Source organism: Pelodiscus sinensis, chromosome 15 (assembly GCF_052426305.1).
Source record: "Pelodiscus sinensis isolate ZL-2025 chromosome 15, ASM5242630v1, whole genome shotgun sequence".
NCBI classification, from domain to species: Eukaryota; Metazoa; Chordata; order Testudines; family Trionychidae; genus Pelodiscus; species Pelodiscus sinensis.
Window position 1 is genome coordinate 41,793,248 of NC_143066.1, and position 18,224 is coordinate 41,811,471.

At 60.3% G+C, this 18,224-nt stretch overlaps 2 protein-coding genes across 2 annotated transcripts; both read left to right on the top strand.

The window, feature by feature from the left end:
- The first annotated feature begins 5,394 nt into the window (after positions 1-5,394).
- On the top strand, positions 5,395-8,006 carry LOC142818648 (ras-related protein Rap-2c-like). The gene has a single exon (XM_075899934.2). It carries the CDS (start codon positions 5,448-5,450, stop codon positions 6,066-6,068), a length of 621 nt encoding a protein of 206 aa, XP_075756049.2. The 5' UTR covers positions 5,395-5,447; the 3' UTR covers positions 6,069-8,006.
- Positions 8,007-8,951: 945 nt separating this feature from the next.
- PLK1 (polo like kinase 1) lies at positions 8,952-17,871 on the top strand. The gene is made up of 10 exons (XM_089769342.1): positions 8,952-9,423; positions 10,164-10,332; positions 10,615-10,759; positions 11,799-11,892; positions 13,724-13,943; positions 14,453-14,611; positions 14,772-14,849; positions 15,802-15,956; positions 16,472-16,654; positions 17,210-17,871. The coding sequence occupies exons 1-10, from the start codon at positions 9,028-9,030 to the stop codon at positions 17,414-17,416; spliced, it is 1,806 nt and encodes a 601-aa protein (XP_089625468.1). The 5' UTR covers positions 8,952-9,027; the 3' UTR covers positions 17,417-17,871.
- The last annotated feature ends 353 nt before the right edge of the window (positions 17,872-18,224 follow it).

The following is an 18,224-nucleotide window of genomic DNA, read 5'->3' on the forward strand; positions in this document are numbered from 1 at the left end:
ATCCCTGCCTCCGGCACTGTGCCCAGCCACACGGGACACGGCTCTGACAGGGGGCTGGGTGCTTTGGCGAACTCGGCTTTGTACAGGTCCTGGCCTGTGTCCCCGGGGGGACCAGAGGAGAGCAGCGGAGCGCGTTCAGGACGGGGGGGGGGGGGGGGGTGGCAGTCCCCCTCAATGGGAAAAGGTGCAACGGCTACAAAGAATTTGAATTTTCTTTCTCCCCCGTGAGACGGGAGCAGGGCTGGCGATACAGCCAGGCCGGGCAGGCACTCACCCACAGGAGCAACTGGGAAACCTACTGAGGTGCCCGCATCCCCCCATTATCAGTGGAGGGAGCCAGGCTCTGCCCCCAGAAATCAGATTTCTGACCTAAGTAGGTAGCTTGGGCGGCGGGTGAAGGCCCAGCTTGGGGAGGCAAGGCCCAGCCCCACCCCGGCCTGCCCCCCATATGGCTGCTGAACTCCTGCCCCCAGGAGTGTCCACACCACAGCCCTGTCCCCAGCTCCGCAGCCCTGCCCCAGGAGCAGCTGCACTGTGGTCCCAGCCTTCCTGGAGCACTGGTCGGCCACACCCCAGCCAGAGCCTCAGCCGGCCAAGCTAAGGGGCAGGGCCACCCCCTGGCATTGCCCCTGTTACCCGCCGCCCATGGGAGGTAGCAGGGCACACAGCGCAGCTGGGCGAAGGCAAACCGACCAGGCTGTTTGCTGCACCCTGGGGGACATTGCTGCTTGAGGGATTCCCTGCAATGAAGGCAGCAGGAATGGGCCCTGAAGGCCCAGGGAGAACTTTAATTATCCTCTAATTAAAACCAAGCCCAGGCTCTCCTGCCACAATGTTTTGCTCAATCCCCAGCCCCCTTTCGCCGGGCAAACACCCCCGCAGGAGGGAACGTTCGTTCGTTCGTTCGTTATCCCTGTGATTCGGGCAGGCCCAGATGCTCCGGCCCCCACTGTCAACATCCAAAGGTAAATACAGGGCAGAGCAGGGGGAGCTGGAAAAACACACACACATTGCTCACAACAGCGGGACTCCGGCGGTATATAAACACCAGCCCAGCTGGGCAACGCTGCCAAGCAGCCTGGCCCTGCCAGGGGTCATAAAAGGGATAACAAAGCGGAGCTGAGGAGGAACGAGTCGTCCAGCTCTTCTCAGAGAAAAGGACTGGAAACAAGAGCAAAGGGCCTGGAAACCAGGTGACTGGCTCAGGGCTGGGGACCCAGGGATCCGGCTGCTGGCACAGAGGCTGTGGTTCCCAATGCAGCACCTTAACCACGAGTGCCCGGTCTCCTCCCGGCGTGAACCTCTCCCCCATCCTGGTCACTGGGAATCAAGCACAAGCATCCTGAAAGCCCCTGCAGCCCAGACCACGGCCCGCAGCGCACGGGACCCACGTCTGGCAGGGCTGAGTCACGCCTGAGCGCCAGGGTCTGGCTGGTGCACACGAGGGGCTGCTCCGTCATGTATGCACCAGGCCCGAGGCGTTCTCAGTTCTTTGCAGACGTGCTGCCTGAGCGTCCTGGCCCGAGCAGCTGGCAGGCTGAAGGGAGCTCTGACTAGTGAAGGCAGGAAGGAGCAGGTGAGCTAGGCCCGGCCTTGGCTGCAGGTGGGGGGGCTCTATGTTACACCTGCTCCAGTTGCCATGGAGATCCAGAGCCTGGAGCCCGGCTGAGCTCTCTAGCCTGGCGCTTTGGCTCGGAGCCACCCTGCCTTGCTTGGGGGTAGCCCTGCCTCTGTGGCTTTGCCGGGCCCTGGTGCAACACCAGCCCTGGGAAGAGCGGAGCGGTGGGCCATGAGTTCACTGCGGGAAGGGGGTGGCAGCAGGCAGAAGAGGGCTTGCAAAGGCTGAACTATCTGCTGTGGGGGGCCTGGCAAGGCAGGATACGCTGGAGCAGCTGAGCCCCTAAGCAGAGGTGAGGGGCCCATCTTGCAATCTCCTGGGGCAGGGGGCAGCTGTTAGCTGTCCAGCCTACACATAAGCCCCGCCCTTCCCTGCTGCGGTGAGGACACGCCCGGCCACACACCCATCCCTCAGACAGTGGTAGAAGCTGGGCCTTCCCCACCTCCTCTTATGCCTGGGAGCATCCTGCCCCTGCCAGAGCGACCTTGTGCTCTGCAACCGGACCAGGCCCCAGGACAGCAGGCGGGGCCTGTAACCCCACCCCACAGGGACACTGCAGTGCAAAGCAAGGCTGCCTGGACGCCATGGGGAATGGTGCAAAGAGATGCTGACACAAGCTCCCCAGGTCAGAGACCCATCCAGGGCCCACAAGTAGCCAACTGGGGCTCTAGGGCTCGCCTGGAGGCATCCCAACCAGCTCCACCGCAGAGGCCCCTCGCTGGGAGGGAGACCCAGATGCTGCAGCAAAAGCCACTCAGTACAAATTCTGTGTGACCCCCTTCCCCTCACGTCACAGGTGAAGAACAAAGGCAGGAAGGGGGGGCACAGAGCCCCCCCGGAAAAGCAGCGGTCAGCCTGTGAAAGGAGAAGCAGTGGCACCCTCCCCAAGCACACAACCCCAGGGTAGCTCAGTGTTTCTGCTACAGATCAGCAGGGAAATAGTCAACAATGTTGATATTTAAGGATATAAGATTTACAATGGCTCAGAAAGCAGAGAGGCAGCTACCCCCAATCAAATTCCAGAGCAGCTAAGATGCCTGACTGCCACTTGAGCCTAGGGAAAAATCTCCCCTTGGGTGGTCATCGGTAGGGCCCAGAGTTAACAGCCAATTGCAATGGCCAGGGCAATTCGCACCTTCGCAGGCCTAAATGCTGCACTGCTGGCGTGTAGCTTAGTAACTGGCCTTGGGAAAGAGACCCTTCCCCCAAGCTCGATCGCTTAGTACAGGACAGCCTGGATTGCCTTCCACAGCCAGCGTTACACTCTGTGAGCTTCACAAGCTAGAGCTCCCTACGCCCCCATTTGCCAGGGCTTAGACCTTGAGATCCACAAAATGTCAGTTCTGACCAGAGCCTGCCCCCTGCACCAAACTCCTCTAGGTGGGGTCCCTGCCCCCAGCACACCATGCCAGCAGCCTCCCTGCTCTCTTAACACCTTCCATCCTGACAGGTCAGTCTGTAGGGCAGGCCCCAATCGCCTCGCACTTGCACCCATGTGAGCCGGCACCAGAGAGGAGCACGAGGCCCGCAGCAGGGTCACATTTCGGACGGGATCTTCCCCACCAGGAAGGCTCAGACAGGGGCCACTGCTGTGTCTTATATGGTGCGGAAGCGGATGGACCCACCGGAGTCGGGCTGGGGTCGCACCCCTCCGGGGATGGCTCAGTTTGAGCCTTGGGGCAAACGGCCTTATCTGGAGTCTCCCCACTACACAGCCGGGGTTCAGAGGCTCCATCTGCAGATGGATACCCAAGGTGATCCATAGCTTGCCACCTCCTGCTATTAACCAGTGAGTCTCCTGATGCGCGGGCAGCCTTGGCATTCCCCTCCGCACGCTGCCGCTCGTTAGTTGGGCAGGTCAATACCTGAGCAGGAACAGAGCGCGCTGGATGCCTGGAGAGTGAGGTTCCTTCCAGGGAGAACCTGCCCAGCAAACAGAGCAGCGTGGGGCATCTGAAGGGACCTGGCCCAAGGAGACTCTGCTGCTCCTGCCCACAGGACGGTCACGCGATTCCCTGGGGAACGGGTCTGGCAGCAGGGTCTCTCTAAACACAGCCAGACGGGGCTCTGGACCAATCAATACCCCCCAGGGACACTAGCAAAACAGAGCTCACTGCACGGGCAACGCCTAAGAGCGCCAGAAGGGAACGTCCCCCCCTCTACAGGACAAGCCGTAAGACGGGGGAATTGTCAGAAAATAAACAGTGTAGCTGTCTCGGACCCAGGATATTAGAGCGGCAAGGTGGGGGAGGAGGGGACATCTTGGACCTCAGAGCTCTTAATTTACGGGCAACTAGAGAAGGTCCAGGAGGCTCTTGTAAACAATCAGTCTCGATTCGGTTTGGTTTTTACATGAGAAATCCAGTCTCCTCTGCCCTGCAAGCTCAAAGCCAAACGACTGGGAAGGGGAGTGAGTTTCAGCCAGACATGAATATACTTGCGCACACATCTCTAACTGCACAATCCGCTGCCCCTTCTTCATGCCCCCCATAACGTGGGAGGTGGGGCTATTAAATAGTAACACTGCACTGGGGCTTGCTGACACCTTCATGGAAAACCTTTTCCCTGGAAAATCCCCAGAATACACCACGAGGCTGATACCTGCGGGGCTTGTGCACACTCCAGTGACTTTCACAGTGTCTGCTACATCAATCATCAGGGCCCAAGGCTTTTAAAAAAGATTTACTCTCCAGGCTCCATCACAGCCTGCTCCCCCTACCTGCTGTTGTCTTCTGAAGGACTCGGAGGCACCATCACGCTGATGTCTTCAGGGCCGGCTGTTGAGATCTGCTCCCCCTCCAGCATCTTAGGGGTGGATGAGAGGCCTGCTCTGCCCTGGGGCAGGGGACCCCCATTTCTCTCTTCTGCTTCGGCTCAGACTCCTCTGGCAGCAGCTCCCCATCCAGGTGGCGTGTGGGAGGGGTGCTGAGACAGCCGACTATGGCCTGGCTCCCCAGGCGAAGGGGCAGCAGCGGGCAGTTCCCTGCACCTACCCGCTCAGGGATGGGCACTATCCTGCCCCGCATGGGGTACCTGGGGGCTTCTCACAGCCAACTGGGCAGCAGAGCAACCTCTGGGCTTGGTCCCCTGGCCCAGCAACCCATTGCACCTGCCTCCCCCAGGCAATGACCCAGCCACACAGGGACTCTCCCTGCCTGCCCTACGCTCAGCGGGCACAGGGCCCAGTTCTCTCCAGGGCAGTTTCCCCATAGCGCCAGCCCAGGGGGCATGTGTGAGGGCAGGGGGGCCGGCAGGGACCAGGGGGGCTGAGCCAGGTGCAGGGGGGTGCTGAGAGCCAACTGTGACGTTGGAGATGATGATAACCACGTCAGGGGAGCTCTGCTGCTGCCCTAGTCCCAGCACCCAGGCCAGGCCGCTGGCCAAAGGGCCCCCCCGTCTCCCTGGCTGGGCCCGGCAGCGCCAGGGCGTTACGCGCTCAGCCCGAGCCCGGCCCGGCGGCGCCCCCTAGCGGCTCCGTGCGGGATCGGCGCTGTTCGGGGGCGCAAAGTCTCGCACAGTCCGCGGGTATATGGCCCCCGTCCTCCCTCACTCCCCCGGGCCCCCCCACCCCCCTTCACTCCTCCTGTGTCCCCCTCTCCCCGTGTCCCCCGGTGCCACCCGGCCCCCGCCACTCCCAGGCCCCACCCTCGCCGCTCCGCACCCCTGCCTCTCTCTCCCTGGCGGGGGGGCGGCAGGTGTCGGCCCCGGGCACCTCCCCCTGCGGGCGGATTGGCTGGCGGCCGCACCCCGCGGCGGGCGCTATAAAGCAGCGGGCGCGGGCGGCTCCCGGCACTCCCTGGCGGCGGGCGGCCCGGGGACAGGGCGCTGCATGGCGCGGAGCCTGGCGCCCGAGGCCCGGGTGCGCCTGGTGTTCTTCGGGGCGGCGGGCGTGGGCAAGACGGCCCTGATCCGCCGCTTCCTGCAGGACGCGTTCGAGGCGCGGCACCGGCGCACGGTGGAGGAGCTGCACCTGCTGGAGCTGGAACTGGAGCCGGGCTCGGGGCTGAGCCTCCGCTTGGAGATCCTGGACACGAGCGGCAGCTACAGCTTCCCGGCCATGCGGCGCCTCTGCATCGGCCGCGGCGACGCCTTCGCCCTGGTCTACTCGCTGCAGGAGCCCGACTCCTTCGCCGAGGTGCAGCGGCTGCGGGACGAGATCCTGGAGGCCCGGCGGGGCCCGGTGCCCATCGTGGTGGTGGGGAACAAGAGCGACCTGGCGCCGGGCCAGCCGGACTCGCGCGTGGCCGTCGCGCAGCGGGACTGGGGCTGCACCTGCCTGGAGGCCTCGGCCAAGCAGGGGCGCAACGTGCTCAGCCTCTTCCAGGAGCTGCTGAGCCAGGTCAACCTGCCCGGGCGCCTCAGCCCGGCCCTGCGGCGCCGCCGGCCCCAGCCCTTCGGCAAGGAGCCGCCCCGCCGCGGCGCCAAGAGCCACAGCTGCGCCGTCTGCTAGGGCCCGGGGCCGGGCGGGATCGGGTCCCCGACAGCCGCCTGGCTGGAGCGACGCGTTCCGGAGCGTTCCCCGACGCCAGCGGTCGCTGACGGCCCCAGAAGCCGGGCACGGAGCGGACTCTGCTCCCCCTGTACCGCCGCCTGGACGGGGGTCCGTGCCTGCCTCTCTTGCCCGCCAGCCGCGGCTGGCTCAGGGCGGCTCTCCAGGGTGGGGGCTCCAGGCACCGGGAGGCGGAGAGTTGCGGGAGCAGGGAGAGCGCACGGACGGTGACCAGCCACTCGCTTCCCGTGTGCTGGGTTCAGAGGGCAGGGGAAGCCTCGAAGCGCAGCCTCCTGGCTCCAGTTAGCTTGGACCCGAGCTCTGGGGCGGTTTCCAGCTGGCATGGTAGGATGAGCTCTCATGCTCCGTGCAGGCCGGTCCCACCTCCGCCATGGCTTCCCCTCCAACCATGTGAGCTCTCAGCAGCCAGAATCCCTTCCCTGGGACACCTGCCCCTTCTAGTCTGTAGGGGCCTGACCTGCAGGGTCCCCTGTGATGCTGGCACCTGGGCGCTGAGCTTCTACTACACAAATCAAGCAGCCCAGCTGCTCCACCTCTGGTCCTGCAGTCAGTCCCACCACCCACCTCCCTCCAAGGAAAGGGCTGTGCCTTTGCCTGTGGGCACAGGCCGGTGAGCTGCAGCTCTGAAGCTGGCCAGGGATCCCACAAGGGACAGAACAGGGCTTAATTTGCAAGGCAGGTGCTGCTGGGGCTCATGCAGTTTCTTCACACCAGGACCGAGCCCAGAGGCACTGGCGATGCAAACAGCCTGGGACGCGGCCCAGGCCTCCATTATGCACTGCAGTGGGGACCGTCCTGGTCAGGGAGCCCCTCTGGGGGAGAAGCCAAATGACCCCCCCCTGCAGCGCATGTTTCCCAAAGCAGCATCTCCTGAAGGAGACAAGGGTGGAGTGACAGCACCTCTGAGTGTGGGGGAGCAGGAACCTGTCACTAAAAACAGGCAGACCTGACAGCACGGGGCTGGGTAAGTCTAGCCCATGCTTCTTGCCATGGCTCAGGGGTGATGGTATCTTAGTTAACAGGCTCCCTAGGACTCCCTCATGCTGGACTAGCAGCAGGCTAGAAGTCTCTCCAGCTGTGGTGGGAGGGTGTGGAAAGGTAAGGAAATAAAGGGGGGGGATAGCAGGTGTATTGTAGAACACTGCCCCCACCCAAACAGTGCTTCATACTGTAATGTGACCCAGATGTGCATGAAGGTACTTGCTTCCTTCTGTAGTTCCATGACCATTCTAGCTCCCTGTAATGAAACCCATGGACCTGTTCCCCACATGATTTAAGTGCCTGGGTCCTGTGGGGGCAGGCAGAGCCCTATTCAGGCTCCAGGAGTGCTGCTATCTAGTCTGCTTCCCATATGCCTGGGATGAGGAACCTTTTCTTGGAGCAGGGGCCACTGACCTACAGAAAAATCAGTCAGGGGCAGCATGCAAGTGAGGCTGAACCGGGGGAGGGAGGAGGAGCACTGAGCCGTGGAGGCCAGACGCAGGCAAGCTGCCTAGGAGGCCACTGCAGTGGCAGCACCAAGCTCAGTGCTACGTGAGGGTTCCTCGTGCTACGGAGGGGTAACCTTGGCCTGACTTGGGCCTTCTCAAAACAGAGGGCTCCTATTGCTTGTTGGGCTTATGTGGCTGCCTGGCATTACAGTATGTGACTTTCCCATAGAGAAGTCCCTGACACATCTTGCTCTTGGGGTAAATTCTGCTTGGAATAGGCTTGTTTGGTTACGAGTTTGCTTAATTTCCATTAACTGCGCAACTGTCACAAAATAAAAACAAACCTCACACGAGGCGAGTGAGCAAGCAAACTTGTTTTCATGTCAGTCTTACTGGAAACTTCATCTGTATCACCTGGCACAAATGAATTATTTGCTCCTCCAATGAATTTGTTGGTGCTTGTATCAGATCAGTTTTTAATCCATTTGATTAACATTTGGACCTTTAATGCTTCAACAAACACACCATTAATAGAAGTTGTGGCACCAGGTTAGGTTATTTCATCCATCAGGTCTAATAGCCCCCTTCAACAGACGCTAATGCCTGGGACTTAAAGAAATGGCATGGGAGAGTTGTTGAACCAAACTGTAGGTCCCATATATAACAGAAACCACTTCAAGTCAGGTAATGTGCTTCCCCCCAGCACCTATGGCTCAGCAGGCAGAGGGGGAAAAAGAATCATTCAGAAAATGACTTACTGGGATTTGGCTGGTCCCTTTTGGCTGTCAGGCTGTGCCGGGGGCCCTGATGCAAGCGAATGTTTGCTCTTCCCTAGCAGTGACCTGTCCACCGATCAGTGCCTCGGGGGTGCCAGTTCCTACACTGCATGAAGCAGCGAGTGCAAAGCCTGGGTCTAGGCCTGCAACACTGAGGAAGCTGTGAAAGTGCAACAGGGGAAGGGGAGGTTGTTCTAGTGGCACATCTGGGAGAGGGTAGCTGGTTGCTGTGCATGGCTGGGGCTAGAGCTACACATGTGGGTAGGGTGGCACATCTGGGGCAGGAGGGGGTGGCTGGGTTACAGTTGCACATCTGGGGCAGAGAGCTGGAGCTAGACCTACATCTCAGGTGTGGGGGGCAGGGACTAGAGCTGCACATCTGGGGCAGGATGGCTGGGGCAAGGATTGCACCTGTGGGGCAGGGGCCTGCACAGCGGGGCGGATGTTGCAGGGCGAGCCCGGATGTTCCGGCGACGCCCCCTGCTCGCGGCTGCCCGCTCGCGGAGCCCGGGGCTGCTGTCCCTTTAAACGGGGCGGGGGGGCTCCCATGGTGCCTAGCGGCGGGCGGCTTGGATTTTAAATCGTAGCAGCCAATGGGGAGCGCGCTGGGCGCGGCTAACGCTCCGGCTCGAGGTTTGAAATTGTTACAGTGTCGCGGCGGCCGGCGGCGAGAGCGGGGCTAAGGGCGGGAGCATGAGCGCGGTGTCCGGGAAGGGGGCGAAGCCGCCGGGGGCGGCCGAGCCCGGGAAGGGGGCCGCGGCCGGGGCCGGGCCCGGGGCGACGGCGGTGGCCAAGGAGATCCCGAAGGTGCTGGTGGATCCCCGCACCCGCCGCAGCTACATGCGCGGGCGCTTCCTGGGCAAGGGCGGCTTCGCCAAGTGCTACGAGATCACGGAGCTGGAGGGCCAGGAGGTGTTCGCCGGCAAGATCGTGCCCAAGTCGCTGCTGGTGAAGCCGCACCAGAAGGAGAAGATGTCCATGGAGATCTCCATCCACCGCAGCCTGGCGCACCGCCACGTGGTGGGCTTCCAGGGCTTCTTCGAGGACAGCGACTTCGTCTTCGTGGTGCTGGAGCTGTGCCGCCGGCGGGTGAGGGGCGGCCGGGGGGGGACGCGGGGCCGCCGGCGGGTGAGGGGCGGCCGGGGGGGGGACGCGGGGCCGCCGGCGGGTGAGGGGCGGCCGGGGGGGGGACGCGGGGCCGCCGGCGGGTGAGGGGCGGCCGGGGGGGGGGGACGCGGGGCCGCCGGCGGGTGAGGGGCGGCCGGGGGGGGGACGCGGGGCCGCCGGCGGGTGAGGGGCGGCCGGGGGGGGGACGGGACGCGGGGCCGCCGGCGGGTGAGGGGCGGCCGGGGGGGGGGGGACGCGGGGCCGCCGGCGGGTGAGGGGCGGCCGGGGGGGGACGGGACGCGGGGCCGCCGGCGGGTGAGGGGCGGCCGGGGGGGGGGACGCGGGGCGGCCGGGCCCGTTCCCTTCCTGCAGACGGACGTGGGCCCCGTGGGGCTCAGGCCTGTCCTGCGGCGGGGGCGCTGCCGGCCCGGCGGGGGGGCGGGGGGCTCCCGCAGGGGACGGGGCTGGGGGCGGTAGCGGGGCCGCAGCCGGAAACGCTGATACTGTCTCTGCGTTCCACCGTGTCCGAGCGTTCGAAGCGCCTTAAAGGGCCAGTAGCCCCGCGCAGCGGTGCAGGGTGGGGGGTGCTCCCAAGCCTTCCCGACGTTACTCTCCTCAGTGGAGCTAGGACGGGGGGGTGCCCGCCGCAGAGCGTCCCCAGGCAGCAGGGGCAGGCTCTGGGCTGGGGGTGCTCATCACCCTGCCTCTCTCCTGGCCCCCAGTCGCTGTTGGAGCTGCACAAGCGGAGGAAAGCCTTGACCGAGCCGGAAGCGCGCTACTACCTGCGGCAAACCATCCTGGGCTGCCAGTATCTGCACAGCAACCGGGTCATTCACCGGGACCTCAAGCTGGGCAACCTCTTCCTCAACGACGACATGGAGGTGAAAATAGGTACGGACACCTGCAGCACAGAGCGGGCCCGGGAGCCCGCCCAGCCCCCGCCGCTCGCTGCGGATTCCGGGCCTTGTAAAGTCCCGATCCGAGCACATCCCATGCTTTGGATGGGCCGACTCCGTATTGGAGGGATGTAGCCCATAATTCTGCCACTTGCTGCTCACAGGATGAGACCGACTGTCCACGCACCATTGCCTGAGAACTCTGAGCTAAGGAAACCAGTCTCCCTGGTGCCCGGCCTGGCCCTAGGCAAATATTCTTGTACCTAAATCTTCCCAGGTGACTTTGGCTTGGCAACCAAAGTAGAATATGATGGTGAACGTAAGAAGACGCTGTGTGGGACACCAAACTACATCGCCCCCGAGGTGCTGGGCAAGAAGGGACACAGCTTTGAAGTGGACATCTGGTCCATCGGCTGCATTATGTACGTTTCGTGACAAATCTTCAGGTTTTTAGTTTGCATGCCCTTAAATTTGGGACTTAGGGCTGCCATGGTCAGTCCGCTAGACTGGGGTCCGGGTTTTAAGTTAATCTTAGCTTGTGAGGAGCCTCTTAAAGGAGACACTATAAAACAAAAGTGATCAGGTCCAGGCCAGAACCTGGATAAGTGCAGACTAAGGTATGTCTGTGAGAATGGCCCAGCTATGGTGGTGTAGCTGAGCCGCTGTGGTGGTATAGTGCAGATACTTTCTACACTGACTTTCTCCCTCGATGGCATTAATCCACCCCTCAGAAGAGAGGTGCATTAGCTACGTCTGTGGAACAAGTCTTCCGCTGTCCTAGCTGTGTCTATACAGACACTTTTCACTACCCTGTAGACTTGGCCTAAGGCTTGAATTGCCCTGAGATGTAGCTATGTGCTGGTCTCTAGTGAGAACAATATTTGAAGAGTTCTTGCTAGAACACTGCTAGCTTGGTTCATATCTATATGGCTGTAAATGGGTCTTAAAGGTTACAATTTAAAAAGTGGTTTGCAAATTAGGCTGCCCTAGCAAGACTCCTAATGGCAGTGACCAAGGGCTAGAGATGGGTGATGAGTCTCAGCTTCCTTCATGACTCGTTTGCTTTGTAATCAGAGCTTGACTATCTCTGGAAAACTCCTCAGATCTGACTATCAGAGCAATGTTCCTGTTTGCCTTGACCTGCCAGCTGCTGTGTGTGCACCTACCTGTACCCACAACCACTGGCTTTTGCAGGCTTACTTCTTGTAGTGAAAGTTATTTTGAATCCTGTCCATTTAAAGACCTGATGTCCCGAGTTTCACCGGTTCTCTCTCCCAAGGGTACCAGATTCCAGCTGCCTCCCCTAAGGAGCAGGGAACTGGAGATCTACCTGGCATTTCAAATACAATTGCCTGCTGCCCTGCATCTCCTGGGTGTCTCATCCCCCTGCTGCAAATGATCCTTCATGTGGAAATCGTGTGCTCTCCTTGTGACAGGCTCTTATGTATCTTAAATATGCAGGTACACACTTCTGGTAGGGAAACCACCCTTTGAAACCTCTTGTCTAAAAGAAACCTACATCCGAATTAAGAAGAATGAGTACAACATCCCCAAGGTATGGAGCCTGCTGCAGAGCGGGAGTTAGTCTTGCCAGCCAATAGAGCTAAGACTGCTTGTGCTTAGAGTGCACTTAACTTGGGAGTGAGCCCATTGGACTCACTGGCACTTCTGTTTTTGAGAAAACAAGCATAGAACGGGGTTCCGTGGGAAAGCTGAGTTAATGCTGAAGTAAAACAGGGAACAGACCTATGATGTCACCATGATGGTCCAGAATTAGGGGCATGTGTTATGTAAGAAACTGACCGTGGCAATTTTAAATTTTTCTTACTGCAGCTTTCTGTACCCTATGCTCAGGTGATAGTCAACTAGGTTTAGAACTGAATTAAACGAACAAACCATAAGGATTAGCTAAACTAAACTCTTTCCTAGCAACATCCAACACAGTAACAGCTTGGGAACTTACTTGTCAAGTGACACATACACTAAAAGATGCAGAGAGTCTTGAAGAATGATGCTTTGGGTTTTTACCCACGAAAGCTTATGCCCTGATCTTTGTTTGAGGTGCCACAGGATTCCTTGTGGGCTTTTAAAAAATTATGTAAGTTACTAACCACTTGATCCACTCCGCCATATCCATGTCTTTATCCATGTCAGTTTCTCCCATTAAACAGTCCTCTTTGCAACGTTTCATTCTTGCCACTAGGCCCTGCATCTTCTTGCACCGTTTACCTTTGGCACATTTCCTTTTTGACTCAGAGAACAAAGGGAAAGGGGTATGTGTGTGCTGAATGTCTTCCCTTTTTCCTTCCAGTCCCACTCCACTGTTCCCATCTAGGCTGCCTTCGTCCTTTCCTATCTAGTGTCTCTGTCTCAAGATGCTGCCCTAGCCAAGCACAGCAGAGGAGTGAGTTACGGTCACCTGCCACATCAGCACGGAATAAAATAGCCCTGTCCAGCTTGTCTTAGTTTCTCAGACTAAAAAGTGAAGGCCCCGAACGTCCAAGCAGGAGCTGGTAGTTAGGCTGGACAGACTAGAGCCCGTCGTTCGCTCTTGAGACTGTTTGCGTAGGTGGAGCATGTTTGTGATGTGATTTAATTGGAACTTCCGTTTAAATGCGACCTGGAGCATTGAGTTAAAATCGATATTTTTAAAAATTTTTTTAATCCCTGTTCCCTTCCCCCCTGGAGTGCAGCAAGTGACTGTGCTGTAACGCGCTGGTGTAAACGGGCTCCTAGTGCTGCTGGCGACCTCCCTTGTGGAGGTGGCTTCATTAGAGCCCTGTTGCGGCAGCGCGCCGCACTTGGAAAGCCTCGGTCGCCTCCATGATGGAGCCGTGCAGAAGCCAGACGGCGCCTCTGGTGCCCGCTCAGCCGCGGAAAGGGCTTCCAGGAGCCGGAGCAGAGACCAGGCGTTGCCTGCCGAGGTTCTGGGCTTGGCTTCGGCCTTTCCAGGCCTTAAGGCAGGAGAGTGAAATCAAAAGGCCAACTTCCCCGGGCTGGGGGGACCAGCCCCCGACTGGCACCGTGGCGTTACGCTATCCGGGTGGGTGGAGGCGGCAGCGGCATGTCGGGCTGGAGCTCCCGGCCATTGGGCTTGTCTGATCCCGAGTCCGGCCCTGAGAGAACTGCTCTGGGTACCAAACCAGCCCTGCTGCTGTCTCAGGCCTTCAGCGATCCCAGTGTCGCTTCCCCGCGGAATACCGGTGTCTAACTAGCCCTCCTCAGCTCCTCCGGCTCCTCTTCTGCTCGCCTGCCCAGGCACACACGCTGCTTGGAGCGGTAGTGCCCCCCTGGTTGTGGGGTTCACCTTTCCGCTGGGTGCACCGCTGCTAGGCGGTGCTTGTCTCCGGCCCTGGCTCACGAACTCCGCCTGCCTCCTCCTCCAGCACATCAACCCCGTCGCTGCTAATCTCATCCAGAAGATGCTGAGGTCTGACCCCGCCACCCGCCCTACCATTGACGAACTGTTGAACGATGAGTTCTTCACCTCCGGTTACATCCCCACCCGGCTGCCCACCACCTGTCTCACCATCCCGCCTCGGTTTTCCATTGCCCCCAATGGATTGGACCCAAGTGGTCGGAAACCTCTTACTGCTCTCAACAAAGGTAAGAGCGGGGTGGAGGTTGCAAGAGAGGCCTGGGGTACAGTGTGGAGAGCTTGGGGGGGGTGCTGAAGTTGAGAGGAAATTACCTTGTTTGGGTCGGGGGCCACTGACCCACAGAAAAGTCACTGACTTGGCCCCCAGCTGAGAAGCAGGAAAAAGGACACTCCAAGCTCCGTCCCCACGTGGGGAATAGAGGGTGCTGAGGGTCAGGGCTTACCCCTGGGACTGGATTGACTCTCTTGTGGGGCCTCCAAGACTCTGGAGTGGTGCCCAAAGTGAGAGGTTCAGCTGTCGATAATGGGGGGGAGATGCAGAGTCAGGGGTGCAGGGTGCTGGACTTAGGGAAGATGGTCTTGAGGCCGTTGTGTGTGTCCTCCCGCCCCCCTGCCTCTCCATGGCAAGGCGCATGCAAATTGCCACAGCTGGGCCTGACGGTCAATCGAACTCCGCCTGACGCTACCTGCGGCTGTAGGCTCCCTGCCTCTACCGCTCTCTTGCTCTCCTGTGCAGGCTTGGACAGCCCCGCCATCGAGAGGACCCAGGAAAAGGAAGAGGAGGCCGTGCTGCGGGAGCTGGGGGAGCCTGTTGACTGCCACCTCGCTGACATGCTACAGCAGCTGACCATCGTCAACGCAGCCAAGCCCTGCGAGAGGCCGCTAGTGAGGCAAGGTGAGCGCTGGGGTCCCAGTCGCAGGGTCCTTGGTCTTAGCCGTGCTGCTCTGGGACCTCCGAGGGGCCTGGATGTGACTCTGAGCTCCGCTTCCCAGCCCGGTGCTGCGGTTCCGAGCTTGCTTGACGCTCTCTGTTTAACCCCCGGCTTCTCTTGCAGAGGAGGCTGAAGATCCCGCCTGCATCCCCATCTTCTGGGTCAGCAAATGGGTGGACTACTCGGACAAGTATGGATTGGGTAGGTAGCCGCTTGGCTTTGCCAGCAGCCAAGTTCACGTCAGCCCTTCCCCCAGCCGGGGGGCCAGAGCCACCCATCTTCCTCTGCTGGCCCTTTCCCCTGTGAGCCAGCTCTCTGATTCCTGAGCAGCATGAAATACTCACCTGATCGCAGGAGCCCCGCACAGCCAGTCTGAAGAGCTTAGGGTTTCAGGCCTGCAGCCTGGCAGGCACCGAAGGCCTGTGTCCCAGCAACGCATGGCGACAGCGGCTGGAACAGCACCAGCACCCTGGGCATTCATTGGTTTAAATAACTAATGTGCAGGGGGAGTTTCCCCACGTAGGCTGAGAACGGGAGCTCCAGGCTATTGGTTCTCAACCAGGGGTACGTGAAGGGCTTTCCAGGGGTCACATCCCCTCCCTAGATTGGAGACTTGCCGAGTTTTGTCTGGCTACAAGCGAAGTCGGTGCAAACGAAGCTCTCTCGGCGGGGCGCTGGGATGGAAGTGCAGTAGTTACGTGCCCGTTGGGCTTCTGTAACCATGTGAAGAGTCACTAATGGTGCGGCCACAACACTTCTTGGTATTTTTGTCTGACTCTCTTGTACCCCGGTGTTTTTAAAGAGGTGGAACTTGGGGTCCTCAGGGCAGCTCAGATTCCAGAAAGGGGCCCAGCAGTCTGGAAAGGTGGAGAGGCCCCGCTCTAGATGCTGAGACACCAGAGTCGGGCAAAGTGTGGCCTTCTCTAAGATCCCCTACAGTTAGGGCTGTGAACGTGTAACCATGCACATGGCTACCGATGAGTCTGCAAACCAGTGTAAACGTGCAACTGCTGAAAAATTCACTGTTTGCATGTTTACTTAAGTGCATTTTCACATCTCTACCTGCAGTCAGGCATGCACGTGCCTCCAGCTTGTAGCATCCCAACCCGGGAGCCTGTGTCCGGAGAGCTAATGTTTTCCCGTCTGTAACCAGGCTACCAGCTGTGTGACAACAGCGTCGGGGTTCTTTTCAACGACTCCACTCGTCTCATCATGTACAACGACGGGGACAGCTTGCAGTACATCGAGCAGAACAGCACCGAGTCCTACTTCACCGTCAGGTCCTACCCCTCGACGCTGAATAAGAAGGTCAGTCTCTCTGGAGATGCAAACGTAACAGCAGCCAAGAGCTACGGGCCTCCTTCCCCTGCCACATTGTGGGCTAAGCCTGCCCAGGCCGTGCAGGCTAGCGAAGCAAGCAAAACCTGCCCAGCATATCTAGGGGCTGGCCAGAGAGGCTACGTCTCTGCTCTCCTCCCTTCCCCTGGCTCAGGCGAACACGGGCAGCTGTGCAGGTCTGCCGTGTAAAAGCTTGGCATGAAGGCAGCTTCACAGGCACATTCTCAGTTTCTCTCCAATGCCAGCAAGAACAAAGCCATGCAGCGAGGCCAAGTGTAACCAGCCCAGGTCACTGTCCAAGCGCCCGGCTCTGGCTTGTTCACATCGGGCAGCCTGCAGTCAGGATACCGGCCCTGATAGTCTCTGGGTCGCTGCAGCTTCACGGGGTCGGTGAAACCAGCATGGAGCAGCCCAGTGGGGCTGGGCAGCGATGGACGCAGCTACCGCCTTGGCTCGTCCCCACCCTCGTTAACCTGTCTCTGCAGATAACACTACTGAAGTATTTCCGGAACTATATGAGTGAGCATCTGCTCAAGGCAGGCGCCAACATCACGCCCCGGGAGGGGGACGAGCTGGCACGGCTCCCCTACCTCCGCACCTGGTTCCGGACTCGCAGCGCCATCATCCTGCACCTCAGCAACGGCACCGTGCAAATCAACTTCTTCCAGGTGAGTCGGCCGCACCCGCGGGGCAGCAGGCCAAGGCCTCGGGCGCCAGCCGCGGTGGGGCCCTCGGAACCTGCAGGAGCCGGCAAGATCCGCTGGGCCCAGACCAGCCGACCCAGGACTGGAAGGCTCCTTTGGCCTGTTCCAGGGTTTCCCAACCTATGGGTCGCCATTGCATTTCAAAAGGGTCGCCTGAGTGTCTCCCCAGGTGGCTCTGCCCCCTCCCTCCCCCCCGTTTTTGAATTGACCTGGGTCACCAAGTCTTTGACTTGTCAAAATGGGCCCCCATCTGGAAAAGGTTGGGAACCGCTGGTCTATTCCCAATGCCGGAGCCACCCAGACTGGCTAGTGCCAGAGCCGGCTGGCCACGCAGCGCTGGTTCCCTGGGGGCTTGCTGAGAACCCTTGGAAAGATGAAACGCAGCAGGTGCTTTCCTGGCCCTGCCTATCCAGGGGACTCCTGGGTCACGGGGTGCCTCACCTAGGGAAGTGCGGGACCCCCGTGACCAGGGGGTACTGGTTGCCGAGGGACACCTCCAGCTCTGCCTCCTCTCTGCAGGACCACACCAAGATCATCCTGTGCCCCTTGATGGCGGCCGTCACCTACATCGATGAGAAGCGGGACTTCCGCACCTACAAGCTGAGCCTGATCGAGGAGCACGGCTGTTGCAAGGAGCTGGCCAGCCGGCTGCGCTATGCCCGCACCATGGTGGAAAAGCTGCTGAGCTCCAAGTCGGGCTCAGCTCGCGTGAAGCCCTCCGCTTAGACCTGTGGGCGCAGCGGCTGTGCCAAACTGTTACTGCTTCAGACAGAGGGGGCCTGGCCCCACTGTGGGGGCAAACTGGCACCTCCCACCAATGGGCCCCTCTCTGCTGCCATGTGCATCGGGGCCATAGGAGGGGCAGCAGCGGGGTAGGGGCCTGGTTAACTCTGGGCCGGGGCCACACAGGCCCCTCAGCCCCCCCTTCGAAAATTGATTTTATTAGATATCTAGTTTTTCAACCTGTTGAATTCTCCCTGGCCCGTGTGCGTTTCCAGTCTCCTTGGGAGGGCCGAGCCTGGGCAGGGTTGTGCTGTAAGTTATTTGTGGGGTTGGGATGCTCTGGGGCTCCGCTCCCGCTCCCGTAGGCACTAAGATATTTAATGCTCTCACGCGGAGTCTGAGCAATCCGCCTTTTAACGTGGAAACTAATCTGCACCAAATTAAACTTTTGTATATGACGCACCTTGCTTAGATTGGTCTCTGCAGCTGCCCCTGCTCTTGGGTCCTGCCCCGGCTGGGTACCGGCGTGGCCTGGGGGAGACTGTGCTGAAGCATGAGGGGGAAGAAGTCGTCCCCACTGCCGCCTCCTCTACCAGGAGGGAGGGGCATTCGCCTGGGCATGGCCTGTTAGTGCAGCTAGTGTCACGGCCCAGCCCACCTGCACACGCACCAGCCTCCGCGGCCCGGCCTGCTGCCCCGTGTTCCCTCCGCGGCCCGGCCTGCTGCCCCGTGTTCCCTCCGCGGCCCGGCCTGCTGCCCCGTGTTCCCTCCGCAGCCCGGCCTGCTGCCCCGTGTTCCCTCCTCAGCCCGG